The following is a 27,750-nucleotide window of genomic DNA, read 5'->3' as shown; positions in this document are numbered from 1 at the left end:
AGCTCAGAGTAAGACCCCAGGTTTGAGGCAAGGCAGTACAGTTTGCACTCTTTCTACTGTGTGGCTGTCTGCTTTGAGCTACTTGGCACTCTGCTCCATCCCCACCTGACTCTCCTTCACCAACAAGAAACTGGGAAAGAAAATTGCCCCTCGTGAATTGATCACTCACATGTAAACTGCCCACCCCACTGCAGTAATACCCTGGGTTGGGTTTGCGATGGTTGGGGGAATCCCAGGGCATCAGAAAGAAGTTTGGAGGACATGTAGCGGTGGTCTAATCATTGGCAGGATTCTGCAGGAAACGACCAGTTTAAGGAGCCAGACAGCTCATGGCCAAGAGAAGAGTCACAGCACGATGATGACTCCAACTCGGGCCAGCTCTGTATTATAGGAGTTTGACGCCGGGGTCTATAGACAGCGGGCCAGGGGAACTCCAGTGTGCTCCACAGAACAGCAACTGGACACAAACCAAGCCCCCACTGCAACAAGCCATGCTCAGAAATTGACAGTGAGTGTTTAGAAATGGGACGTTTCTAACGTAGTTTCTAATGGAGTGCTATGGAAACGGGATGTCGTAATTTTATGTCTGTTGAATCTAACAAGAAAAAAATGGAGCTTACCTTTTCCAAGTTTTAGAGTTTTAAAATTTTCATCTCTCTAGGAATTGTCAGTGTATTTGGCTAAATACCAGTCTGTGAGGAATGGAAATGAAAGTACACATACGCGCACACACACACACAGGTACGCACACCTGCACATGCACATACCTACATACACACGGGCACCAAGTCCAGGTCCCCAGACTAGATCATAACACTCTCCACAATGCAGTTAGAATCCCTGTCCCATCCTCTGTGAATGCAAATGCTAATGCCCTGCAACTGACAGACTTTCCTCAAGAGGCTGAATGAAGGCCGGAAGGTGAAATAGAACCACACTTCATTGAGTTTGTTTCACTTTGAAGACCAGAGATGGTAAGGGGGCAGCATTGTGGTTTTTTTTGTTTGTTTTTTTTTTTTTTTGCCAAATCCCACTGCAAAACTGGCCTGCCCTGGAGGGTGCTAGGGACAGATGGGCCTCTAGCCACTGCTGGCACACTGGGGGCTGCTGCAGTCCCCGCCATGCCTGAGGACACTGTGGCTGCACTAAACGGCACCTGTGCTTCGAGACAGACCCACCACTGCACATGTGGAAACGAGTGGGCAAGCCAGGCAGGACCTGAGGCCAAGATCAGTGAGCTAAACATTCAACCCATGAGAATCCTGACACTGGCCAGGGGCTGCAATCTGAACACCTGACTTGTCAGCAACGTGCTCATGACGGCACTTGGGAGCATGTAGGCAGCATGGGCTTCTCCACAGCTAAGAAAACTGTCTTGGAAAGCCTCTGCTTCCTTCCCTGCTGCCAGCTCCCTGCTCCAGGCCCACGCACACCTACCTGTGAAGTACCTGCTGTACTCCTGCTCAACCTTCTGTGCCGCCTCAAACTGCTCTTTGGAATGCCTCTGAGTCACCTTGTCCCTCAGGTAGATGGGGTCTCTCTGCTCCCTGTGGGAACAGCCCGACACCAGGCTGAGCACTGAGCCTCCTCCAGGCCCTCTTTCCTTCCTCTGTCCAGGCTAACAGGGGCCCCATCGAGGCAGGGGTAGGCTGTCGGGGGAGGCCCCACGTGCTCCCCACATAAAGCGCAGCAACAGTGTGCAGGCTGCGGGGGAGCTCTGGGCAGAGGGCGGAAGGAGGGCACCCCAGTGCATGCACTTGGAGCAGACGCACCAGCAGCCCCAGCACAGGTCCCAGAAGCTCAGCAGCACAGAAAGCCAAAATGGAGCAGAGTCTTGGTGAGCCCTTGGCCCAACCAGCACAGGAGCCGAAGCTCAGCAAAGGCAACAGCTCCTGAGTCATGAGCCAGCTCGGGGCTGAGTGGGACCCTGCCCAGGCCACCGGCTCCCCTGCTCCTAAGCAGCATGTAGAGAGGAAAGGGGGCTGGGGCAGGAGGGGAGCTGTGCAAACCAAGCTGGCCACGCCCAAGGAACAGTGGGCAGCACCCAAATGGCGGACGGGCGTGGGGAAGGGGCTGCGCTTGGCTGACACCACCTCTGAGTGGGGGACAGGGCCGAGAGGGAAGGGTCATTTTCTACATGTGCTATCTATTTCAAGACCCATCGGCCCATCTCTCATTCCTCAACCCCCCACCCCAACACAGCCTGCTCCCCACTTGGGCTCCCAGCCATAGCTGTGACAAGGCCCCGGCGGAGCCCAGGGGGCCAGTCACCTACTTGACGTGCTTGGCGCTCTTGTAGTGGATGAAGATGACAATGGGGTAGATGTGCATGTGGTGCAGCCGCTCGATGGCGTGGGGAGCGATGTCCAGGAGGCAGTGTCGGTTCTGGGGGTAGGGGGTGCAGAGTGAGCCCCGGGGGGCAGGGAGGGGCAGCCAGCGCCCTGTCCTGCCACCAGCAGGACCCACCTCACCTCACAGAGCTCTACCCACAAACAAGGCAGCAAAGCCACATGGTGCACTGTGGGGAAACCATACCCAGGAAACTCCCAACAAACCCCACTCGCTGTGATGAAGGCCAAGGATGGCAGCCAGGGCTGGTGGGGCCCGGTGGGGGGTGGCCAGCCCAACTCCAAACTTCCTTTCCCACCTTTGCCCAGATACAGGGACTTTCTGAAAGCCCTGCCCCACACTGGCCTCTGAAGCATTATTTTTGCCAGACTGAGCGAACGAAGAGCCAGAGTCTTCGTTCTGGCTCGGACGAACGAAGAACCACGGGAGTGCAGGCCCGTGCACTCCCCCCCCCCAGATGCTCCACCAGGGCATTCCCCCTACTAGAGCTCGCCCACTTTCAGCAGTGAGAAGCCAACACCTTCATCTCACAGAGAAGGAAAGCAAAGCCCAGCGAGCAAGCTGAGCAGCCTGGAGAAATGCAGCCCAAGGAGCGGCCATGTCCCCCGACTCTGAGTGTTTGCTCCGCCAGCACTCCCCACAGATGTCCCCGCCCTCATGTTGCCTAGGATATTCGAAGGCACCAAGAGACATAGCCCTTTTAGGGGCAGGGACCCTGAGGGAAGGTATGTTCCTGTCCCCAGAAGGTGCATGTGAAATTGTTCAGCACATGCATTTGGGGACCCCGTTCTGGAATGCCCTGCAAGAGGCCTTTCTGCAGAGCTCAATACTCTCATCAGAGATGAGACTCCCCACCACCCGCCAGAGAGGGAGACGGGTGGCACGCACACAGGGCAACTCCTCCACCCCCGCCAAGGGATGTGCCTGCAGCTCCTCCACCCCCGCCAAGGGATGTGCTTGCAGAAACACACAGCAGCCACGAGGGCAAGCCCAGGCGCAGGTGAACTCAGACTAACACAACACGGTGGGCTTAAGGTCTGAGAGCCGCTGGGGCAGAGGATCACGGACCAGGGGCCCAGACCTGTGCACAGGGGGTCTAATACTGGATGCCTAACCCTCAGACTGAAGCCCTGGGTACCTTTTCTGTGATCTCCTTTATTGACGCCACAGTGGTCACATCGAAATGGCCGCTTCTCCGCTTATAGTCGACAAACAGGCAATCTTTGACACCCCGCTCAATGGCCTGCTGGGAGGCCTTCATCACCTCTGCAAAGCACAGACATAGGAATCAGGGAGCCCCAGGCCCTGCTGAGCCCCAGCAGAGGGAGCAGGGGAAGAATACTGCTCAGCAGCTCTCAGTACCCAGTCCTGCCATGCATGAATCTGACCCATGTCAGGAGGCTCTGAAATACTGCGAAATCCGTCCCCCAGTGCTGCCGCCTACTGTGCACAGCTGGGCAGGCAAGCGGACAGGGACATAGAGACAAAGAACCCAGTAGGCATAGAGGGTGCCCTGTGCCCCTTACCAAGGGGACATCTGCAGAACTTGCCAGGCGCCTCATTCACCAGCATCTCCTTCACCACGTCCAGCAAAGGCCCCAGAATCAGGACAGGCCTCAGAGCGGCACAGTCCACCTTCTGGACCCGCTGATAGGCCAGGCTCACCGAATCTGAGGGAGAGAAAGCAGCAGCGTCACAGACCCAGCGTGGAGTGGAGGACCTGAGTGGGGCTGGGGTACCCCGCTCCCTGACCTTGCCCACTCTGGTTTGCCTGGGACTCCCTCAGCTTCAGCACTGAAAATCTCATGTCCCAGGTACACCTGGGCATCGTCTCCCCTGGAGTCCAGCATGAGCACCCCCCACGCCCTCTGTGAACACCAGAGGCAGCTGGTCTCAACCACTCATCCCAGAGCTTCCTTCGGCTCTGATTTTTCCTCATGGGTCCACACCTGCTTCCCCTGCCCCATCTCCATTCTCCTCTGCTCTCCGGCAAGGTAACCTCTGGGGTCTGGCAGGAGAGCTCCCACTCCCCAGGAAGGTGTGGTCAGTGTAACCCAGACCTGCCCAGTGACAGAGGTGAGGACTCCCCCATCTGCACGGCTAGAACGCGTGAGTGCTGTGAGCCAGCTCTGGCCATGCAGTTGAGGATAACCCTTAAGAAATGGAAGAGTCACAAGATGGGACCTGGGTCCTGGATGATCCTCAGAACACAACTGCCTCTCCCACATCACCCACAGCTCGGGCTTATAAATGACACAGAAACAAACTGCCCATCATGCTTAAGCCACTGTTATTTGGTTTCAGTTAAAGCAGTCAAACCAATATCCTAGTTGACACATGCAATAAACCTCCCCTTGCACCAAATGAATAAAGTCCTTGCAGGGAGAACACGGTCTAAAACCCAGCAAGCATCTTCCTGGCATCTCCCTGGTATAAGTCACTGTGCTGGCATGTCAGAAACATAATAAAGAATAGAACACAGAGTTCCTGCCATTAAAAAGGGCACGCTTTAACTAGAGTCACAACAGAGCAACACATGAACAGCAAGACAGCACGCAAGAGTTGCCTGGCAATTCCAGGAGCAACAGGCTTCAGTAGACACTGTGGCTGGATGACAGGGTGAAGAGACCACTTGGGCAGGCCCAGGAGGCAAGTGGGATGAGAGCAGTGTCTCCAGAAAGAGCAGAGCAAGAGGGTAAGTATGGAGGTAACGGGGAGGGCAGAACACAAGATGGCAGCAGGCTTGGGAGGAAGGGTCCATGAGAGGCTCGGCCTGGAGGGATCTGTACGCATATGCAGAGCAAGGAGTGACTGCAGAGTAGGCACAGGGACCAGGAGGCAGAAGTCTCAGGAGAACACAAGCACAGTGCCAGCTGCAGCAGCAGGCTCCATGAAGACCAACCTGTGGGCAAACTCAGGGGGAATAAGTCAAGTCTCTCCTCTTCCCTTGCCCTGTCCCCACATGTGTTTTTGGAAGTGATCTCTGCTGGGAGTGGTGGCTCACGTCGGTAATCCCAGCACTTTGGGAGGCTGAGGCACGTGGATCGCTTGAGGTCAGGAGTTTGAGACCAGCCTGGCCAATATGGAAAGACCCCATCTCTACTAAAAATACAAAAATTAGCTGGGTATGGTGGTGTGCGCCTGTAGTCCCAGCCACTTGGGAGGCTGAAGCACAACAATCACTTGAACCCAGGAGGCGGAGGTTGCAGTGAACTGAGACTGTACCACTGTACTCCAGCCTGGGCAACAGAGCAAGACTAGAGCTCAATAAAAATAAATAAATAAATAAATAAATAATAATAAAACTGATCATTATCCACATACATCCATACAGTCTTTTACACAGCATTGCCTAACCTGGTGACTAGCAGCTCTGTTGTTTAAAACTGGAGGGTTTGGTGGTCACATTCACCACCTTGGAACCCCATGTGGTTCTGAGTGAAGGCTCCGAGGAGGAGTCAGGGGACAAAGAACTCCTTTTGAGAGGAGTTTACATAAACAAATCCTTTCTGTAACAAATCCGAACCTCATGGATAAGGCCAGCAACTCCTCTCTGATACCCCTTCCCCAACCCCAGTCCCCACCGGCCCCCTTGAAGGTAACCACTATTATGAGCTGGAAGTATAGCCTAGTTCTCATAAACTGACTTTTATATGCTAAAGGAAACCTGAAATATACATTGCTTAAGTGTGTCTGTGGATATTTTGTAACTCGCTCCTTGTCTGGGGCTGTGTTTCTGGGAGGCATCCCTGGTGATTCGTGGTGGGCCTCTCTACTTTTGGGCATGCCATGAACACTTCCTCTGCATTGACTTATCCACTTCCTTGCTGATGTACACTATGTCACCGTTCCCTCCATTTACTGGTATAAGAATCATATTCTCAAATTATGGCACAGTCGCTGTAGGGCGGAATTCAATATAGTGCTTAAAAGAATGGTTTGGAAGAATATTACTGATATGGGAAGATGCTAACAATATGATAGTGGAAATAGCTGGATGAAAATGGTATAATGCAGTGTAATCCCAGTTTTGTTGTATTAAGTAAAAAACTGGAAAGAAATACATTAAAATGTTAATGGTTAAAAAAATCATATTCTCCCTTACTGACTATTAACATTCTACATTGTGGGGTACCAATTTAGGAGATTCCTGTTCTTCCCTGACAATCTTCTTTGTCAGAAGTCCTCACAATTACAGAATCGTAAGACTAGACAGCATCTTATGAGTCACTGACTCCAACTGGAGAAGAAAACCAGCCTCTCCAAGGTTACAGCTGATCAGGGCACAGCAAAGGCATGGTCTTGGGGGTTCCAACCTTAGACTATACTGCAATGGCTTTCTTTAAAACCTGCTGTGGACTGAACTTTGTCCCCTCAACATTTATATGCTGAAGCCCTAAGTCCCAAAGTGACTACATTTGGAGGCGGAGTCTTCAGGAGGTAAGTTAAATGAGGTCAGAAGAGTAGGGCCCTAATCTGATGGAACTGTGGCTTTTTAAGAGGAAGACACATCAGAGATCAATCTCTCTGTCTCCAACATGTGAGGACACAGCAAGAAGGCAGCCGCATACAAGGCAGGATGAGAGCCCTCACCAGAACCAACCACACTGGCACCCAGGTCTCGGATTTCCAACCTCGAGAACTGGGAGAAAATGAATTCTTGTGATTTAAGTCACCTAGTCTGTGGTATCGGTTTTTTGGGTTTGTTTGTTTGTTTTTTTTTTTTTGAGATATGCTCTTGCTTTGTTGCCAGGCTGAAGTGGGTGGCACAATCATAGCTCATTGCAGCACTGAACTCCTGGGCTTAGGTCATCCTCCAGCCCCAGCCTCCTGAGCAGCTGGGACTACAGGCACACGCCACCACACTTGATTAGTTTTTTAAAGTTTTTGTAGAGATGGGAGTCTTGCCATGTTGCCCAGGCTGGTCTTGAACTCCTGGCCTCAAACAATCCTCTTGCCTCAGCCTCCCAAAGTGCTGGGATTACAGGTGTGAGCCATCGTGCCCGGCCTGTGGTATTTGGTTATGGCAGCCCTAGCAGACTAAGATAAAAGGAAAACCAGTCCTCCATATATTCCTGAGACACTCCCGCACAAGCTCCTAAAGGGGTAAGCATAAAGACATGCAGTGTCCTCTGGGTGGTGGAGAGTTGAGTCCACTTAGGAGAGCATTGTGGGTGGGTGCACAATCAGCGGGGTGAGGGGTACCAGGGATGCTATGTGGCAGCTGGAAGCAATAAACTAAAGCAGGAATTCAAAACCCACTGTGCATTAGAATTACCTGGGGTAACTTTTAAACTACTACATAGGTATTACTATTCCCAGGTATAATGGAACAGCTTGCATCATCCCTTGGAGAACAACTAGAAAATCTGGGTAAAAAATAAGAAATATCTTTTTGAAGGCATCGCAGAGTGGCAGAGACAGACAGGATTTGAGATGCCAAGATCCTGGAGAGAAGGAAATTGGAGTAGTAGAAGCTGACATTCTGCAGGCCTTTCCCCCTTCAGAGCAACTAGAGACTTCTAAAGTGAGAGTGAGGGGCAGAGAACCCAGGCAGAGGGCCGCTGCTGAGGGCTGAGAACCCAGGCAGAGGGCCACTGCTGAGGGCTGAGAACCCAGGCAGAGGGCCGCTGCTGAGGGCTGAGAACCCAGGCAGAGGGCCGCTGCTGAGGGCAGAGAACCCAGGCAGAGGGCCGCTGCTGAGGGCAGAGAACCCAGGCAGAGGGCCGCTGCTGAGGGCAGAGAACCCAGGCAGAGGGCCGTTGCTGAGGGCAGAGAACCCAGGCAGAGGGCCGCTGCTGAGGGCTGAGAACCCGGGCAGAGGGCCGCTAAGGACTGAGAACCCACAAAAAGTTTCTGAAAATCTCCAAAGCAGGTGAGATCGAAATGGAGTTCAGGGCTGCCAGGACCTGATGGGTCATGATTCCAGAGGAAGGGAAGGGCAAAGAACTAAGTCTGATATCAGAGGTTTTCCCTTAAAACCATTTGCCAAATTCTTAAGCTGTGAAAAGCAAGAAGCTAAGCATCTAAGAAAGTCACTAAGACACTGAGCAGAGTAGAGTGTTCCATGGCCTCCCAGTGCTGAAGAGTGAGAAACTGGAAGTCAAGGCTCCCTAGCGAGGAGCGGCACTAAGGAACACCCCAGGCTGGGACCACCGGTGGGCCGCCCCCTAGGGTCAGAGTGAACCACAGCTGCACAAAAGCTGCAACCCATCCTGAGGTCAGCTGAGCCTGTGGCTGGATCGAGGTGATCTGTGAGCAGCGGCTATCTCCAGAGCAGAGGGCAGACCCTCACTCAGAGCCCCGAAAATCCCCTAAACATAACTTCTGACATCTCAATAAACAATAACCAGGCATATCATGGGGCAAGACCAAGAAAAACAAAGACCACAGAAAGAGACTCAGGGATGACCACACATGACAGTTACCAAACGCGGTCTTTAAAAAAATATGACTAAAGTATTTAAGAGGACAGATGACAAGAGGGAAAGTCTCAGCAGAGAATTAAAGCCTGGTAAAAAAGAACCAAGTAGAAACTCTAGAGTGATAAATAAAATACAATTTCTGAAAGTAAGAACATAATGGATGCAACAGAAGAGTGGAATAATGAACATGAAAAAAGGTGACTAGAAAACAACCAGGCTGGCTGAATCATGGAGAGAAAGAAAGAAGTGGAAAATACAGGAGAAAAAGAGCCCAGAAGATAGGAGACAGACATGGTACGGTCGAAAACTGAAAACCCTGAGGAGAGGCGAGGTCAGCACAGAAGCAGTATGAAAGAAACTGCAGCCAGGAATCTCCAAAACCGACCACACCACCAAGCTATAGATGTAAAAAGCGCTAAGAACCTTCTGAGCAGGATAAACACAAAGAAAACCACACGGGGGAAGCATGGTATGGTAAGAAATTAAGAAATTTCTTTCTGAGAAAGAAAGGCAGAGAAAACCCTACCCACCCATGGTGGTGGACGGGTGGTGGCACTGCCTTCAGCACTGAGCCTGCAAGGATGACTTCTCACCTGCAATGAGCATGGCAGGCTGACAAGTGTCCCCCAAAGACTGATTCACGTTCTAAGCCCCAGATCCCATGAGCATTACCTTATGCAACAAAAGAAGCAATGATTCAGTTAAAGGCCTTGGGAGGAGGGGCTTTTCCTGGAGTATCTGGGGAGGTGGGTCCTAAATAAAACCCCATGGATCCTCTGAGAGCCAGAGGTTGTTGAGAGAGAGACCCACGTGGAACAGGAGGTGATGTGAAGATGGAGCGGATGAAATTTGAAGGTGACAGTGATGTGGCCAGAATAAAGGCTTGATGGCAGCCACCAGAAGCTGGCAGGGGCAAGGAACAGGCTCTCTCCTCAAGCCCCGAGGGAGCGAAGACTGGCCAACAATTTGACTGACCCAGTGGTCCTGAGTGTGGACTTCCGGCCTCCGGAACTGGGAGGATAAACCCGTGTGCTTGAAGCTACACATAGTCTGTGGTAATTGGGTACAGCAGCCACGGGAAACCACTACACAAAGAGAGCCAGGCACCGGGAATGGTATCTTTAAAGCACCCAAGTAAAACATCCACCAATCTAAAATTCTATATCCAGTGAAAATCTCCAAAAATGATATTAAAATGGACATTTTCAGACACAAACACTGACAGGATGTGTCACCAACAAACCTGCATTATAAGAAAAACATTTCTGCGAGTTGTTTAGCAGAAAGAAAACAAAATAAGAATGAAGCACAAAACTGCAGGAAGGAATGAAGAGCAATGGAAATGTAAAAGGCAAAAACTGATGAATAACTGATGTGCAAATGGATAGACTGAGTTGGAGTTAAAGTAGCTGTAGAATTAAAATGAGAAAAGTATGGCCGGGCACAGTGCCTTGTGCCTGTAATCCCAGCACTTTGGGAGGCTGAGCTGGGCGGCTCACTGAGGTCAGGAGTTTCAAGACCAGCCTGGCCAACATGGTGAAACCCCATCTTTACTAAAAATACAAAAATTAACCACATGTGGTGACAGATGCCTGTAATCCCAGCCACTTGGCAGGCTGAGGCAGGAAAATTGCTTAAGCCTAGGAGGCGGAGGTTGCAGTGAGCCGAGATCTCACCACTGCACTCCAGCCTGGGTGACAAAGCGAGATTCCACCTCAAAAACTAAAATAATAATAAAATAAAATGAGAATAGTATCAAAGCTAGAAAAGAGACAAATGGAGTTAGTGGTTTGCTGTTTTACAATTATCAGGGAAGTAGTCAAAGCAATGATTTCTCCTAGCAGTAAGTCAAAGGTGCATGCTGTGACATCTAGTTTAACCCCCAAAAGAATAAAATAGAAACAACACTAGTAGATGTGAAAGGATAATAGTAGATGGTATAGGGGCAGAATAAAACAAACACATGATTCATTTTTAAAAAGCAAGAAGGAAGGGACAAACGTAGATGAGGTAGAATGAATAGAAAACAAACAGTAAGATGGCAAATGTCTACTTTATGTAATAGGGTAAATACTCCTGACGAAACAATCAAGACTGTCACAAGGGTGTTCAGATTGTGGAAATTCCTCACGCTGCTCACTTTTCTGTAAATGAATGTGCGCATTGCTGTATGTATGTTACACATGGATAAAATTTTTAAAAAGACAGATTGCCACAGTGGATTTAAAAAGTCCCACATGCTGCTTACAAGGGATATTTAAATATAAAGTGACAGAAAAGTTTGAAGTAAAAGAAAAAGATAAACTGTGCCAAAGATAACCAAAAGAAAACTGGCAATGTCAATAAAAATATCACATAAAATAGACTTTCAGCAAGAAACATTCCTGGAGATCAAGAAGGGCATTTTATAATGACAAAAAGGTCAATTTACCAGGAAGGTATAACAATGCAAAAGGTGTATGTACCTCACGACAACTTCAAGATATGTACTGAAAAAGACCTGAAGAGCTAAAAGGAAGAATAGACAAAGGGCTATTTTTCAAAGACGCTAACACCACTGGACAAATGCCAAATATACCGGAAATGGCACCTGCAGAGAAAGGAGCAGAGGGCACAAGAGTGGAGACCAAAGAGAGTGAAGGAAAACCAAAAAGCAAAATAAGAGAGAAACCTTGCCTTGAGTAACAGGTTGGCAATTTTTATTTATTTATTTATTTATTTATTTATTTATTTATTTATTTTTTTTTTTTTTTTTTTTTTTTTTTTGAGACAGGGTCTCACTCTGTTGCCTGGGCTAGAGTGCAGTAGCATGATCACAGCTCACTGCAGCTTTGACCCCCCAGGCTGAAGCAATCTTCCTGCCTCAGCCTCTGCAGTAGCTGGAACTACAGGCATGAGCCACCACACCAGGCTAATTTTTGTATTTTTTTTTTAGTAGAGATGGGGTTTCACCATGGTGGCTAGGCTGGTCTTGAACTACCTGCCTCAAGTGATCCACCCACCTCGGCCTCCCAAAGTGCTGGGATTACAGGTGTGTGCCACCACGCCTGGCCTAAACTTTTTCTATAAGGGGCAAGATAGTAAATACTTTAGGCTTTGAAGGCAAAACGGCAAAATTAAGCAACTGTTATCAGCAAAGGGCTAACAGATTTTTTACATCTCACATTTTTAAAAGTGTAAAAACCCATGTTTAGCTCACAGACCATCTAAAAATAGGCAGTGGTCCAGACTCAGTCCATGGCCGATAGTTTGCCAACCCTTGTCCCGGCTGATAGTGACAGGGGCCATGAACTACAGTGTGATCCACTCAACTCCCTAGGCCTAAGGTCTTCATTGTGAAAAGGGAAGGGAGGGAGGGAGGCAGCCAGCTGCCCTACACTCTGCTGCTCACTGCCACCCCCATACCTGATTGCAGGGAGGGTATGTTCTAGGACAGTAGACACACCAGGGCCCTGGGTGCCACATTCCTAAGGACCTCTTGCTTTAAAGGACAAATGCATCCTTTCCACAAGGACTGTTTACCAGGGGATGTCTGACATCTCCTATTACTCAACTCCAGCCCAGGATTAGCATCTTGCCCCAGAAGTATCATGTAAGAGTTGTTAATGAACAGAGGACTGAGGCCAGAAATGCAGATGTTCTGCAGAAACCGATGGCCCTTGGTCATTACCAAGCAGCCTGTAATAACCTAAAAACAAATGGCAAGCAAGGCACTCAGCAGAGATTGCTTTTTGCCTACCCAATAGCCATCCCTCCATTCTTCCTTAGTAACTGAACCTCGTACTGAAGCCAGCAATGCACGCAGCTAAAACATGCCTTTTCTTCTTGTTTTAATTATTATTTTTTGAGACAGGATCTTGCTCTGTCACCCAGGCTGGAGTACAATGGAGCGATCTTGGCTCACTGCAACCTCCGCCTCCTGGGTTCAGGCGATTTTCCTGCCTCAGCCTCCCAAGTAGCTGGGATTACAGGCACATGCCACCACACCTGGCTAATTTTTGTATTTTTAGTAGAGACAGGGTTTCACCACATTGGCCAGGCTGGTCTCGAACTCCTGACTTCAGGTGATCCACCCACCTCAGCCTCCCGAAGTGCTGGGATTAAAGGTGTGAGCTACTGTGCCTGGCCAAAACATGCCTTTTTGACCTCTCTTGCACATGCAAGTGGACAATGAGATGTAAGTCGAAGTCACAGGTTAGGGCTTCCAGATAGCTGCTGAAAGAGGTACGCTCAGCTGAGGCACACTTCTGCCTTACCCCTTCCTTCCTCCTGCTGCCTGAAACAGGGATGTGCTGGTTGCACTGATAGGCGGTGACCGGGAGGATGGAAGCCACACCCCATAGATGTGGCTCTGAAGATGGCAGCACCCCCCGACCAAGCCGGACACACACCTTCAGACTTGTACACAATGCAAAGTAAGCCTCCCTTTTCTTTAAGTCCCAGTTGTAGAGCTCCTGGATCCACCGCAAACCCCATCTGGAGAGCCCACTGGAAAATGAGCTCGGCCACTTGCCTTCAAAGAGTGGAATGGAGTCATTGGAAAAGGCATCCAAGGAGAGCAGGTCTTTCCCATCCTTGGATCCGCTGCGTTTGTGCTTGTGTTTCCTCCGAAAAAAGGACCGGCGTGCAGCTGCCGACAGTGTCTTTGTGGTACTATTGTCATCTTTGACTTCAGACATGCTGAGCCTCCTGGAGAATTCTTGGTCCATCCTGTGGCACAGGGGACAATGCTGGGCAGGGCCATCGAGACCCTGCTGCCCTACCCTACCCGACCTTCCTGGTGTGAAAAGCAAGGGTGGGCCAGGGCACTGGGCTCCCCCCACACTCCTTGGCAGGTCTCAAGGCTACATCTCCTCCCACGCCCCTGGGACCCCTCGGTACATGCTGTGGGGCGACATGAACACCAGCACCAGGGCAACCTCTCAGAGCAGGTGATTTTTTCTACTACAGCATATTCAGCTCAGTGTCAAAAGGAACTGCTAGGACAGCCTTCACTTGGTGATGAGTTACACTTCCTGCCATAGAAGGGAAATGATGCAGGGATGCAGGCTGCCTCGAAAACATGCTCAGTGACGAGCCAGACGAAAGGCCACACTATGCAATCCCATCCACACAGGAGTCCAGACAGGGAGACCCGTGGGTATCAGAAGTGAAGTAGTGGCTGCCTAGGGCTGAGGGCTGGGTGGGAGGACAGTAAGATAAGCGGCTGACAGCTAATGGGTCTGGGGTTTGTTTGAGGTGATGGAAATGCTCTAAAATTAACTGTGGTGGCGGCTGCACACACATGTGAATATGCTGAAAACCATTGAATGGTACACTGTGAGGGAGCAGCAAGGCGTAAGTATCTCCATAAATCCATTTTTCTAAAACAAGTAACGCCTCCTGACCCACCACTGTGCTCTATGCAGCACTGACTCACACTAGGAGCAGCTTTTTAGACCAGCACTTTTGTCAAAACGTAGAGAGCAGAAGCTAAGATGACAAGCAGAATCCCTCCTTCAGCAGCCCTGGCCCCAGCCCCCTCCCATGGGACAGCTCCATGGCTGGTGGCCCTCAGCGACCCCTGCCCCACCCCGCCCCAGACCCAGAGACCACTTACACATATTTGCTGGGAATCTGCCCACGCTGGATCTTCTGGGCATTCTCGTCCAGCTGCCAAGCCATCCAGGACCCAAACGTGCCCTGGGGCAAGGTGTCATCCACGTAGAGAATGTCGTCCTTCTTAAAGCTCAGCTCATGCTCCACATCTGCCAGCCGGTCGTACAGGGCCCTGGACCACAGCACAGAGGGAACATGATCAGGCGGCTCTGGCCACCGAGGACAAACAAGGTGCCTTCTGTGGCCAGGCCCCTAAGGCTGATATTCTGCTTTGAGTTATCTCCAAACTTGATCAGGAACCGCCGAGGTGGTGATTCTCAAAGTGGGGAGCCCTGTGTTTTACATAAAGGGACAAAGACTGCCTTTGCTCCCCTAACACTGAGGGCACATCCCCATCAGAGAAAGAACTCGCCAAGATCTGAGGCCATAACTTCCCTTTCCAGGTGGCCTTTCCCAGTTGCCTCCCTCCTCGAAGCCCAGGCTCCTGGTTCCCACAGACTGGAATCTCCCTAGGATGGAAACATGTCATCTCCTACCCTAGAGACAGGGAGCTGTACCGCATCAGTGTTCTCATGCTTTCTGTGATCTCGGGTCTTAGGAAATGAGAAGAAAGCTCTGAGCTCTTCCTAGAAAGCCTGCTGCCATCCCTAAATGCCCACAGCATTTCATACAGTAGTAAGGGCACTGAAGATGCCTGGAAGTCCACACACACTGCAGAGGGATCTGCAAACCTGGCTTGGGGGACACCAGAAAAAAAGGAGCACAGCACACAGGAAAACAGGGCTTGACTGCCTCCAAATTCTCCAGGCCTTAACCCCTAAAGGAGCCCACCTGTTTCTTTAAGCCCTAAAGGTTGTTCTAAGTCACAATCATCCCACCATAAGTAAGTGTGCAGATTTGAGTGTCAAGGAATGATGATCATGGCCCCAGCCTTGTGGGGCAAGAAACAGACAGCCATTTACCAGGAAGAGAATCTCCAATGAAAGCCTGTCCTCTGTCCCCAAATCTCCCACTGATTCCCCAGCCACTGGTACCTGATGTAGAAGCTGTCACCAGGCAGGCCCTTGGCCTTCGTGAACTCCTCGGGGCGGTACTGCACCTTCAGGCGGACGCCATCCCTGGGCTTCAGCATTTCCACGTAGACCTCCTCCACTGTCTTATTCCGCACGTCCAGGCTGCCATACTGCCAGGGATGGGGGTGGATGTGTCAGAAGGCAGAAGCCAGGGGACAGCATGGGCATTCGAGAGGGGCCAGTGCTGACCATATGGCAGATATTCCACATCCCTCCTTAACTGAGACTCTGCCTGCCTCCCCTCTGCAGGAAGGGCTGAGTCTTCACCGTCTCCCCAGCCTCCAGCTCCCGTGCATGCTCCCTGGACACCAGGTCCTCTGCCAAGTGGCTGCTCTGCCCTTGACAGCTTATCCAGGAAAAACCCTGTTCTGGTGACCAGCAAGTCTGGGCTTTTCAGAATAGGGCCCTTCCTCTTGCTGATGCTACCTGTGCTTTTATTTATTTATTTTTTGAAACAGGGTCTCCCCTCTGTCACACAGACTGAGTGCAGTAGTGCAATCACAGCTCACTGTAGCCCAGACCTCCTAAGCTCAAGTGATCCTCCCACCTCAGCCTCCAGAGTAGCTGGGACTACAGGCACACTCCACCACGCCTGGCTAAATTTTGTTTTGTTTTTTGTAAAGATAGGATCTCACTATGTTGCCGAGGCTGGTCTTGAACTCCTGGGCTCAAGCAATTCTCCCACCTTGGCCTCCTAAAGTTCTGGGATTACAGGTGTGAGCCACCAAGCCCAGCCCAACTTGTGCCTTTATATTCTCACAAACCATCTCCCCCATGAGGCAGGAGACTACAGAGAAAAACCATCCTCTCTCATCAGAACAGTCCTGCAGCTACACCACCTGAGGGCAAGCACCTCCTGGTGCCCAGGGCCTGAGCCAAGGCTCTGCCCTCAGGTTCCCTCGATGGCCTACCTGGCTTCACAGGGACCTGCTCAAAGGGGCTTGGTAGGATTCTGGGTTTACAGGGATTAAAAATCAACCCTGGCCAGGCACAGTGGCTCACGCCTGTAATCCCTGTACTTTGGGAGGCCGAGGCAGGTGGATCACCTGAGGTCAGGAGTTTGAGACCAGCCTGTCCAATGTGATGAAACCCCGTCTCTACTAAAAATACAAAACAAAATTAGCTGGGCGTGTTGGCGCACACCTGTAATCTCAGCTACTCAGGTGGCTGAGGCAGGAGAATCGCTTGAACCTGGGAGGCAGAAGTTGCAGTGAACCAAGATTGTGCCACTGTACTCCAGCGTGGGCAACAAGAGCAAAACTCCGTCTCAAAAAAAAAAATCAACCCTGAGGCTGGGCACAGTAGCTCATGCCTGTCATCATAGCACTTTGGAAGGCCAAGGCGGGCAGATCACTTGAGGTCAGGAGTTTGAGACCAGCCTGGGCAACATGGTGAAATCTGGTCTCTACTAAAAATATAAAAATTAGCTTGGTATTGTGGCACACGCCTGTAGTCCCAGCTACTCGGAAGGCTGAGGCAGAAGAACCGCTTGAACCTGGGAAGTGAAGGTTGCAGTGAGCCGAGATTGTGCCAGTGCACTCCAGCCTGACAACAGAGCAAGACTCTGCCTCAACAACAACAGAAGTCAGCCCTGACTGGCTCACCAGATGAGAGGCTGTACTCCTCTGTCTTTGGTGCCACCTGAGATGGCAGCAAGCCACCTGGGGCAGGTAGATGGAGGCCTGGCCTACTCAGCAGCTCAGAACTCACCTCCAGGATGAGGTCCCCTGGCACGAGGCCGTCAGGACCCTTGGCAGGACTGTCATCCTCCACCTCAGCCACAAACACCCCATGCAGGTTCCCACCACACAAGTGCACCCCAAGCTCCAGCTGGGACTTTTTGATGAAGACAACGCGTGGCTCCAGGGTCTTCTTGTTGGTATCTCCCGCAATCCTTTCAGGAAACAAAACAAAGTTCCTCAACTGTGCACAAGGAGGGAGGAGGCACAAAAAGACAAAGCAGTGGCCAGTGTCTTAATCGCTTTCTGCCTGCTTCCTGGGTTCTCAGAACCACAGGGAGCTGAGAGGTGGCTGCCAGTTCTACTGGCTCGGCGTTCAGGGCAGGATGCTGAGGTGCACTGGAGATGAAGCCAGGTCCAAAGTCAGTTGAGTGGGGAGTCAAAACCCAGGCTCCCAGGCCCAGCTATCAATCTCATGCCTTAGAGATCAGGATGGCCTCTCTCCCATGGGGATCACACCCATTTTCCTTAGTTCTTCCTAAGGAAAGGTAAAGTTGGCCTCACTGTCCAGAGCACAGCAACGCATTCAGCAAATGTCTACCAAGCAAATTCTATAGACCAGGAACTGCTAACTCGTGAAGAGGAGCCCCTTGCCATCAAGGCACTTACAATCAAGGGAGGGAAGCTGAAAGTAAGCTGCTAAACACATGGAGGGAGACAGATGGGACAGCGATGGAAACAGATAAAGAGGGCTTCAGGGGAGATGCCAGCCTGGGAGGAAAACCTTGCAGGAGCTAAGTTCCCATGTGACAAACTCTGGTATAGAGAATGCAGAGCTGGCCTCATTCTGTGAGATGCTGCCCAGGGCTTAGTGAAGGCCTCTCAGTGCTGGAGACACAGCTCCTCCAGGACTGCAGAGTGATCATGTCGCACCCTGGCCTGGATGGCCCTCCCCACAGCCCCGGGCCAGGCTGGATGTTTTGCAGCTCCCACGGGGCTCCTTCCTCCTCCTGAACTCTGCTGCTCCCTCGGCCTGGACTTGCCCACCCCTGGCTCTTGCCTGTCCTGAACATTTTAATCCAGCTGCCACCTCCCCTGCCACACTCCAGTGATCTTCCTGCGCGGCGGCCAGCAGTTTTGACTGTGCTGCACACTGTGCCCAGCACTGGTCTGCCACCTCGTTGAGGGAAGCACTGCTGTGGGTGGCCAGAGCCCAGGGCCTGGCAGGGTGACGACTGTGGGAATGTGTCCAAAGACAGACTCAGAAAGCGAGTGAATGAGAAAAGGAGAAGAGAAAGAGAAGATGCAGGGGAAAGAACAAGTCAATTAGAAAACAGGAGAAAAAGAGAAAGGAAAAGAAAGCAGGGAGGGAAAAAAGGAATGCTGTGCTCCCAGCCCAATTCCTGAAGACCTGGTGTGTGGCCTGCAGCATATGAGGCCAGCTGCCCAGTGCCCACGCCACTTGGAGAATGTGCTCAGCCCCACCCAGCCGAAGTGGACAGAGGGAAGGCTCACAGCACACATCTGCTGACCTGGAGCTGCTCTGCTTGGCTGGGGGGGTGCTAGGCCCCTCATCCTGCTCCATCAGTGGGTCAATGACAGAGGGATGCTCCGGGGTGGTGGTGCCGCTGCCCTGGAGAGTGGAGTGGGTACCGGCAGGGTCCAGGTGTGAGCTGAAGATGGAGGACAGGAGGGATAAGGAGCAGTATAAAGATACCCAGAGCCACCCCCGCTCCTGTGGCAACTAGGTCTGAGCTATAAATGGGGACCGGGTCACACAGCACTGTACCCTGTGCCCTGAGCAGAACAGACACATTAGAAGCCTGGACCCATGACATCCACCCCAAAGGATCCACCTGTCCTCTCCCCTCCACCTGTCCTCAGCTCAGGGGCCCCCTCCAAAGGCATCTGGCCTCGGGGAGCTGTGCGCGTCCTGTCCCTTTTCCTCTGCCTGTGCATCCCGTCTCTCCTGCTGAGCTTGTGGCGCAGCACTGCCGGGCATGCCTCCCTTTCTTTTCTGCCCTTCCACCCACAACTCAGGGGCAGATACAGACAGGTGTACAGCGTCTGCTCCTGGACAGGGAGCCAAACACTTTGAGTGAGAATCCACCCCCAGGGCCACGACTCCTGGCTACCACAGGCCGCTGCTGTTCAGGGGGACCACAGCCATCTGTTTTCACACCCCGTTTCAGGAGAAGACAGCCTCTCTCTATATGCCCCTTTTCCAAAATCCAGGGCTGGTCAACTCTCTCTTTAGCAGCAGTAGGATCCTCAGAACTTGCGGCTGTCACCCTGAGTCTCCCTGCAATGAGCGGAGTGCTGCCGCACCCACCTCTCCACCCCCAGCCCAGACGGCCCGGGGAGGCCCACGCTCACCTGGACCGAGAGTGGCTGCTGAGCTGGTGCACGTGGGGGTTGTACTGGGCCAGGATGGTGATGGTATCACACTGCTGCCCGATGATGAGCCGCGCCTGCTGCTCCGTGGCGCTCCGCAGGTTTATGCCATTGAACTGGGGAAACATCAGGAGGGGCTCAGTGATGGGGTCGGGGCTGTGGACAGGGAGGAGGCCCTAGGGACTTGGGAGCACTGCGGTTCCCTAGGAGGAGGCGGGGGGAAGAAGGGCAGGTTTCCATGGGCGCCATGCAGGAGGGCAGCTCCCTCTCACCTCCAGTAACTGATCCCCGTACTCCAGGCCAGCCTGGTGAGCGATGCTCCCCACGGTCACCTTGGAGACATAGATGCCACCCTTCTCTCCACTCACGATGGAGATGCCCAGTGGCTCTGAGCCCTTCTGCACCTTCACGTGGCGTGGCTCCTCCACATAAGGCCTAAGGAAAAGTCAAAAGTTTCGGGGACTCAGGGTCAAACAAAAGGGTTGGGGAGAGCCTGAGTTCTCCAATCAGGCAGTGCAGAAAGGGCCCCAAGCCTGGATGCTCCCATTGTGACACAGCAACATGGGGACACGGTGGGCCCACCCGTGTGACAAAGGACCACATTCCCACAGCCTCACGCAACACGAGCCAGCACACCCAGACACACAACCACCCAGGCCAAAGACACAGAGAACGATCCGTGTGAACTATCAACACTGATACACGCAGATTTTCATTATAGGAGAGAAGCTGCCCCACAATATGCAATTACAAACTCCGGGGGGCTCGAGATGCCCTCCGAGGAAAAGAGATGGCTCCTGGGATGACATTCCATCCTGAGGGGGCAACAGAAAATAATCCATTTTTATGTTTACTGGCTACACAGAGTGATGCAAACTGGTCATGGAAATTAAGCCGCTGCAGACCCAAGCCTTTGTAAAGGGAGGAGGCAGCTAGGAGCAAGGTTGCAGTCATGCACTTGCTGCTCTGGGGCTGTCCAGTGTACCCAAGGGCACTGGGGCAGGGGCTCGGTGGGGAGCCTCTGGGCAAGCCAACCGCATGGTGGAAGGCCTGGGCCTGGTGGCCACGGGCAGCCTCAGAAGAGATCTGTGGTGGCAGAGACATCTGGAAGGTGACAAAGGTTAGAAAGAAGGGACGCTCAGAGGAGAAAGACAATCAGAGACACCTGGAACATAACGGAAAAGACAGTCGAGTGATGCGGAGCCTCCCGTCAGGACTTCATGCCGCCCAGGGCCTCATTCCTCCAGGGTGTGGACACCTGAGATTTTCCTCACAGGATAAAACCATATAGCCAAAGGCTGAGGGGGCCAGTCCAGGTCCCCTCTACAGCACATGGTCGGGATAGATTCTAGCAGGGAGGCACCTAAACCACCCCACCCCAGCCACCTGGAGGCAGAGCAGCTTCCCGATTGGCACTCTCAGCCTGCGGCCCTATGGCCCAGCCCTCTTGGGAAGAGATTAAAATTATTCTTGAGTTGTCCCTGCTTTCTCCCACCCTCCAAAGTGTTCCCACTTCCCAAACTTGCCCACTCTAGAAGTCCTCCCTTGACCCTCCCGCTCAGACAGATCCACCCCAGCCTACACCCACAGTCCCTTTCGATGCAACACAGATTAGAGCCCCGTGCTGTGGACAGCTGCAGAGCCTTCAGCACACAGCCACCCCCAGATCACCCTCCTGCTCCAGCCTTAGATGATGAAACAGAGACCCAGAGCAGAAAGAGGTCCACCTCCATACAACAGGTGTTATCACAATAAAGGAGCAAGCAACTAAGTCACAGCAATAGCCACACGACAGAATGACGATCTGAAGCAGGTTCTCAGGTTCCAGCGACATGCAAAGATGTAAGGGAGGCACCACAGGGTGGGGAGGCCCGATCGGCATCATTTCACTTATATTTATCTGCATCTGCATACACAAGTATGCATGGATTTATGCACAAGGAGGCTTCTTACGCAGGACATTACCAAGTGTTAACAATGGTGTCTCCAGGTGAGGGGATCCGAGATAATCTTTTTTTCTTTTTTTTTTTTTTTTTGGAGACGGATTCTCACTCTGTCACCCAGGCTGGAGTGCAGTGGCATGATCTCAGCTCACTGCAACCTCCACCTCCCAGATTCCAACAATTCTCCTGCCTCAGCCTCCCAAGTAGCTGGGATTACAGGTGTGCACCATCATGCCCAGCTAATTTTTGTTTTTAGTAGAGACGGGGTTTCACCATGTTGGCCAGGCTGGTCTCAAACTCCTGACCTCAGGTGATCCGCCCATCTCAACCACCCAAAGTGTTGGGATTACAGGCATAAGCTATCTCGCCTAACCAGAGATAATCTTTAACTTTTTAGTCTTCTGAATTATTTGAATTGTTTATAATATGCAAAGTTTTCTCTAAACAATAGCTGCTTCTCAAAAGAGGTTTATAAAGTATACTTAAACTATTACAAATAGCTAAAAACATAACATTAAGGGAGATGTAATTATGTACATAAATAATAAAGCATGTAATATATATACATATATATTTCCAAAGGGTAAAGGCAATTGAATCTCTTGTTGAAGAGATTATCTGTGACTTTTTTCTTCTCTCTACTTGTCTGCTTTTTATTTTTTGAGACGGAGTCTTACTCTGTCACCCAGGCTGGAGTGCAGTGCCGCGATCTCAGCTCACTACAACCTCTGCCTCCTGGGTTCAAGCAATTCTCCTGCCTCAGCCTCCTGAGTAGTAGGGACTACAGGCGCCTGCCACTATGCCTGGCTAATTTTTGTATTTTTAGTAGAGATGGGGTTTCACCATGTTGGCCAGGCTGGTCTCAAATTCCTGACCTCAGGTGATCCACCTGCCTCAGCCTCCCAAAGTGCTGGGATTACAGGCATGAACCACCGCACTCGGCCTTCTTCCTACTTTTCTATGTCCCCAATTTTCCATAACAAGTATAAAATACTATACTTCAGAATCTGGGAAACGGGGCTATTTTTAAAAAGAAAGCTGTTGCTTAGTCAGGTCACACATGTCCAATTTCATCTCCAATCGGATCCTAACCACCATGAGGGCAGGAGTCACTCACATTTTTCTCCCTTCTGGAGCAGGTCCTGGCTCTCCATGCCCTGCAAGGAGCTAAGGGAATGCCTGACGGTGGGTGGCAAGGCCCTTTCCACAACTGAAGAACCCACTTCACTTGGGGAAAGTCCCATCCTCTCTGTGGCCAGGGCTGGGGCTGAGTAAAACAGGCCAGCATGCTCCTGCACGTGCCACATGGTAAGAGTTCCGTCAGCACTTCCTATTGGGGCGGGGCCGCTGTGTTTTGGTGTCCTTCCGTTACCCCTCAGGTTCTCTGGTTTGTTGCCTTTTAAGTTCAGATTTTCAAGTCAAATATAAGATTTTCTCTGGCTGGGCGTGGTGGCTCACGTCTGTAATCCCAACATTTTGGGAGGCCAAGGCCCACGGATCACCTGAGGTCAGGAGTTCAAGACCAGCTTGACCAACATGGTGAAACCCCGTCTCCACCAAAAATACAAAAATTAGCCAGGCGTGGTGGTGGGCGCCTGTAATCCCAGCCACTCGGGAGGCTGAGGCAAGAGAATCACTTGAACTGGGGAGGCGGAGATTGCAGTGAGCCAAGATTGCACCACTGCACTCCAGCCTGGGGGACAAGAGCAAAACTGTCTCAACAACAACAACAAAAAAAGATTTTCTTAACATAGGGCCCACCCATGCTGAGGCTCCTAGCTACAGAGGCCTCAGCTTTCTGGATTCAAATGAACGAGAGTAGCTGTGTTTCTTTTGGTGATTAAATAAAGTTTAATTTTAATCAGAGCTCTTTAAGATCTACAATCTGGACAGAAGCTGTTAAATATAAACACAATCTAGTAAGTTTCGTCTAGGGGAACAACAGAGAGGGATGTGTGTGCATAGTGCGCAGGGGGGACGGACTCCACAGAGGAGGTGCCTCTGGACAGACAGCAAGCCTACAGTCAACCTGAAACCTAAGATGGACCTGCATTCTAAAATGAACCAGTAAAAAGCTAGGCTGCACATTTATGCTTTATACACTTTCTTCCTGTGTATATTTTATTTCACAACAGAAAGCTTCGAGTGAGAGGGAAAAGCAAAGGGTAAGAATGAGTCCCGGTGCCAGCCGCTAACCACGTGGCCACAGGTCTGTCACTCCAACGTCTGGATCCAGTTTCCTCAACTGTGAAACAGGGATAACAATAATAACGACACTGACAAGGTCCCTGGAAGAATCTCGTGACTTAGCCACATGTAAAGTGCTTGAACAAGGGCCCAGGACGGTGTAAACGGTGCCATGATGGCACAATCACCGTCAGGTCGTTTCCAGCATCATCTACTGTGAGCCCACTTGGCTCCCTGCCTTGCCATCCACACGTGCCCCACCTCCCTGCATCCAGTGCCCCATGGCACTTACTGGTGATACCGGCAAATGCTGGGACACCCAAGCTACTCCTGCTGCTTCTACTAAGCCCCTTCCCTGCAGAGCCCGGGCCCGCCGCCAGGGTGCACACTGTCCACTGGTTTACCCACGCCACCGATGACTGGCCACACTCACCTGTCCTTTCTCCGCTCCCCGAGGGAGGCGGGGTTGACAGCGATTCTGGGCAATGTGGAGGCTGAGGTCTGGGACTGGCTACAAGAGGACAGGGTGTCGATGTTCAGGGGTGACTGCGGAGGAGTGCTGCATTCAGAATGTGACACTGAACCTGCAGAGAGGAGCAGGTAATGCCACTGTGAACCCCCATCTCACTTCCCCAACAGCCAAGATCAAGAGGCAGCCTATCCCCACTGCATTGCATAGTCTGGAGTTCGATGCTGGGCTCTGCGTTGCCCCCTACCTCCCACATCACCAGGCCTACTGCTGGGTTCAGTGAATTTTTACTGACTGACTGAGATGACTATGAAGTTCTCAGCTAAGTCCAGAGACTCCACCATGAGGAATCAGACTGCAGGAAAAGCAGGACAGATGGGAGTGTCCAGAAGTCCTTACCTCTGTCAGAGCCCACGACAGACCGCGGATATCTTGGTGTTGATGGGATTTTAATGCGTTCCGCCTTGAATTGCAAGTTACTCGAAGAACCTATTGTTCCATATGGGAACAAAACTTCAGACCTTGTGGTTAAACACCACCCTGTCCTCCCTCCCCACCAGGCTACCAGTCAGGATGATAAACGCAAAGCTGGGCCCTGCTGTTTACTCCCAAGGGAGCCTTGATGTGGAACAGTCAGGAAAAGCAGACGTTTAACATTTATCTCAATAAACTGTGCAGGCACAGACTGCTCCAGAACAGAGGCACACAAGTCTCACTTCCAGCCACGGAACAGCAGCCTAAGTGACACGGCGGCGGCTCCATCTGCTCCCCCAAGATCGCCAAGGGCTACCTCTGTCTGACTCTCCTCTGGGGTTCACTTTCCATACAAAAATGTATGAAGAGCCATATAAAACAGTCCAGAATGAGGCCAACAACCTCAGGGACAGGGAGCAAGGCTCCTAGCTGAGCAGTCACCTGAATGACCATAAGGGCCCCACAGAAAGCAGAAGGCAAAAACAATGGCTCTGACAGCAGCATGGGCATCGCTGGCCCGTGAAGGAAGCAGCCCTTCCCAGTAGGGAAATGAGCTCAATCCCAGGAGGTGACAGGAGCTCGTGTGGGGAGCCCACCCGCAGATCTGGACATTAGGATGCAGGCAGAGATGAAAAGCTTGGCACCCGCGGCAGCACAAAGTCCAAATGGTGCAGTTACCGAGGCGGGCGCTAGAGGGCAGTGAGTTGGACCCGTGGGTGGCTCTCATCTCGGAGTAGTCGCTGCAGGCCCTGTGGCTCAGGTCCAGGCTCAGGCGTCCCTGGTGCTGGACACTGCGTAAAAACAAGAGGTGAGGAGTTCCGGAAGAGAAACAGAAACAGATGTGGCCACTGGGGAGAAACACACAGACCAGCCAAGGCTTCCCAAGCAGGCAGAAGGGAGGCCCAGGAGCCACTGATGATCGGCCAAGGATAGCCTTCAAGCAGTAGAAAAGGCCACACACATGGGACGGCCAGTGTCATACCCACTCCAGCCATGGGGTCAGGATTAGGCTCACTAGGAGGAAGCGATAAAAAACAGAGGCTCTGGAACCTGGGTGGGCCCGGGGAGGGGGAACCTATTCTCCCAGGAAGTGGGTAAGGAGGGACAAGATGGGCACAGAGGACTTTGGGGAGGGGACCTATGTGCCTCACTCAGGACAGTGTGCCTAGGAAACTGGAGGGCAGAGCAGGGATGGCCCACGTCAGGCTGCCCTGAGGCCAGGCCTCAACAGCATCTTTTTCTGGCTATGCAATGAGATGACATCTCTTCCCTGCTTAAACTCTCCAGTGGTCTCCACTGTCCTTAGAATAAAATCCAAACTTTTTATCACGACTGCAGGTCCCTGTGACCTCAAACCTCTTCCTGACTCGCTGTCCCTTTGCCAAGCTCCCACCACTGTGCCCGGGTACCCTGGCCTTGGCACTGATGGCCCTTCTCCCTGGAGGCTCCAGTCCAGGTCTTGTGCGGCTGGCCTCTTTCCTCCTTCTGGTCACAGCAGCATCCCCTCTGCCATAGGGCCCTTTCTGACCACTCACTCTAACTTGCCACCCTCTTCCAAGTCACAGCCCAGCCTGTCACCGTTTGACCACCTTCATAGCCTCTCGTCACCATCTCACATCACTTCGTTCATTTTTTTTCTTTCTGCCTCCCACATTTGTAAAACCACACCACATGAGCTGGAAGCTAATCTGTTTAGTTCAGCATTGTATTCTCTTATAATTAGGATAGACCAAGGCATGCAGTAGGTTCTCAAAAAAAATCTGTCAAATGAATGAGTAACAGTGGCCTGGAGCCAGCCCACGCTCTTATGAAGTATCAGTTTCCTCATCTTGAAGACAGAGACAGTAACAGGACTTAGCCCATGAGGTTGCTGTTGATTCGGTGAAATGATATTCATAAAGGTCTGGGCACAGTGGCTGGGACATAAGCACTCAAATATCAGTTGCTATCACTATCGTGTCCTTCAGTACCTTTTGAAACCTTGTGCTGATTAATTCAGAAAGCAGCCCTAAGGCTCCCTTCCCTGTGCTGCTCTAGCCAGCCCCTCCCAGTCAGGCAAGGAAGCTTCTCCACCAGTGAGCCTCTTTATGCACCAGTGGTTCCATGTCCAGGCAGGCTTGGGCAGCTGGGGTACAGAGAAGCGTAGGGTGCCTTCACATACCTGGGATGCAAACCCTGGGGGCCAGCATCTCGGGCCGCAGGTGGAGAGCTGCAGGGGCCAACCCTGTGGCTACGCACAGTGTAGATGGGGTTCCGCAGGATGGAGCTCACGGTGGTGCTGGGGGTCAAACTCCGGGGAACAGTGCCTAGAAATGCGCTTGGTGAGAAGAGTCGCCCCAAAGGACCCAGCCAGCCCTGGACTTAAACAAGCCTTTTCCCTGTATCCCAGGACACAGCCCCAGTCTTTTGGGAAAAGGACTTGGGAGATGAGTTTTAACCATCAATTCACAATGTGGCTGTGGCTCCTGGCCTGTCTCCATCTGTAAAAAGTGGGGAAGTCTCTTTCATGCTTCCTATTTCCCAGGGGAGAAAGCATTTTGACAAGCTTAGACATGTCATGGCTACAAGACAAACCATCCCAGACAGGGCAGCATTTCCCAGTTCCCTGGACCTCAGGGCTGAAAAGTCATGGCAGTTCTCTGAAATGCTGCCTCCCCTCTCTCTGGAGACTAGGCATCCCGAGTTTACACCGACCCTCAGCCCCAGCCCCTGGCTGGCTGACTCACCCACAGACGGCCTGCTAGGGTATAGCGGGGGGTTGCTATGCCGGCTGGAATGCCCAGGTGAGTAAGGTGCCCACTCCTGGAGCTCCGGGGAGAGTTCTCCACTGGCTGGGACACACTTCTGTTCCTGCAGATTCAAGGGCAAGAGTGTCTGCTAGAAAGAGTGGAGCGTGGCTGGGCAATGTGGCTCACACCTGTAATCCCAGCACTTTGGGAGGCCGAAGCAGGCGGATCACCTGAGGTCAGGAGTTTGAGACCATCCTGACCAACATGGCGAAACCCCATCTTTACTAAAAATACAAAAATTACCTGGGCATGGTAGTGGGTGCCTGTAATCCCAGCTACTTGGGAGGCTGAGGCAGGAGAATCGCTTGAACTCGGGGGGCAGAAGTTGCAGTGAGCCAGGACTGCACCACTGCACTCAGGCCTGGGTAAC

The 27,750-nt window shown here is 51.8% G+C and overlaps 1 protein-coding gene across 3 annotated transcripts in view; it reads right to left on the bottom strand.

Annotated features, from left to right (window-relative positions):
- The window catches only part of DLG5 (discs large MAGUK scaffold protein 5), a 135,980-nt gene that overhangs the window by 1,792 nt on the left and 106,438 nt on the right, over nucleotides 1-27,750 (bottom strand). For all 3 annotated transcript variants that reach the window (XM_007962848.3, XM_007962849.3, XM_073019032.1), the window contains exons 16-31: nucleotides 27,318-27,441; nucleotides 26,753-26,897; nucleotides 25,270-25,382; nucleotides 24,517-24,606; nucleotides 24,082-24,232; nucleotides 19,791-19,953; nucleotides 19,501-19,634; nucleotides 18,657-18,797; nucleotides 17,156-17,339; nucleotides 15,407-15,555; nucleotides 14,374-14,544; nucleotides 13,288-13,484; nucleotides 3,876-4,019; nucleotides 3,488-3,615; nucleotides 2,276-2,385; nucleotides 1,438-1,547 (exon numbers count right to left, since the gene is read on the bottom strand). In XM_007962848.3, the coding sequence (XP_007961039.2) occupies nucleotides 1,438-1,547; nucleotides 2,276-2,385; nucleotides 3,488-3,615; nucleotides 3,876-4,019; nucleotides 13,288-13,484; nucleotides 14,374-14,544; nucleotides 15,407-15,555; nucleotides 17,156-17,339; nucleotides 18,657-18,797; nucleotides 19,501-19,634; nucleotides 19,791-19,953; nucleotides 24,082-24,232; nucleotides 24,517-24,606; nucleotides 25,270-25,382; nucleotides 26,753-26,897; nucleotides 27,318-27,441 (2,254 nt within the window). The remainder of the gene's footprint in view (nucleotides 1-1,437; nucleotides 1,548-2,275; nucleotides 2,386-3,487; nucleotides 3,616-3,875; nucleotides 4,020-13,287; nucleotides 13,485-14,373; nucleotides 14,545-15,406; nucleotides 15,556-17,155; nucleotides 17,340-18,656; nucleotides 18,798-19,500; nucleotides 19,635-19,790; nucleotides 19,954-24,081; nucleotides 24,233-24,516; nucleotides 24,607-25,269; nucleotides 25,383-26,752; nucleotides 26,898-27,317; nucleotides 27,442-27,750) is intronic.

Source organism: Chlorocebus sabaeus, chromosome 9 (assembly GCF_047675955.1).
Source record: "Chlorocebus sabaeus isolate Y175 chromosome 9, mChlSab1.0.hap1, whole genome shotgun sequence".
Taxonomy (NCBI): domain Eukaryota; kingdom Metazoa; phylum Chordata; class Mammalia; order Primates; family Cercopithecidae; genus Chlorocebus; species Chlorocebus sabaeus.
The sequence above is the reverse complement of the archived record's forward strand: the minus strand, read 5'-3'. Positions and strand labels throughout refer to the sequence as shown.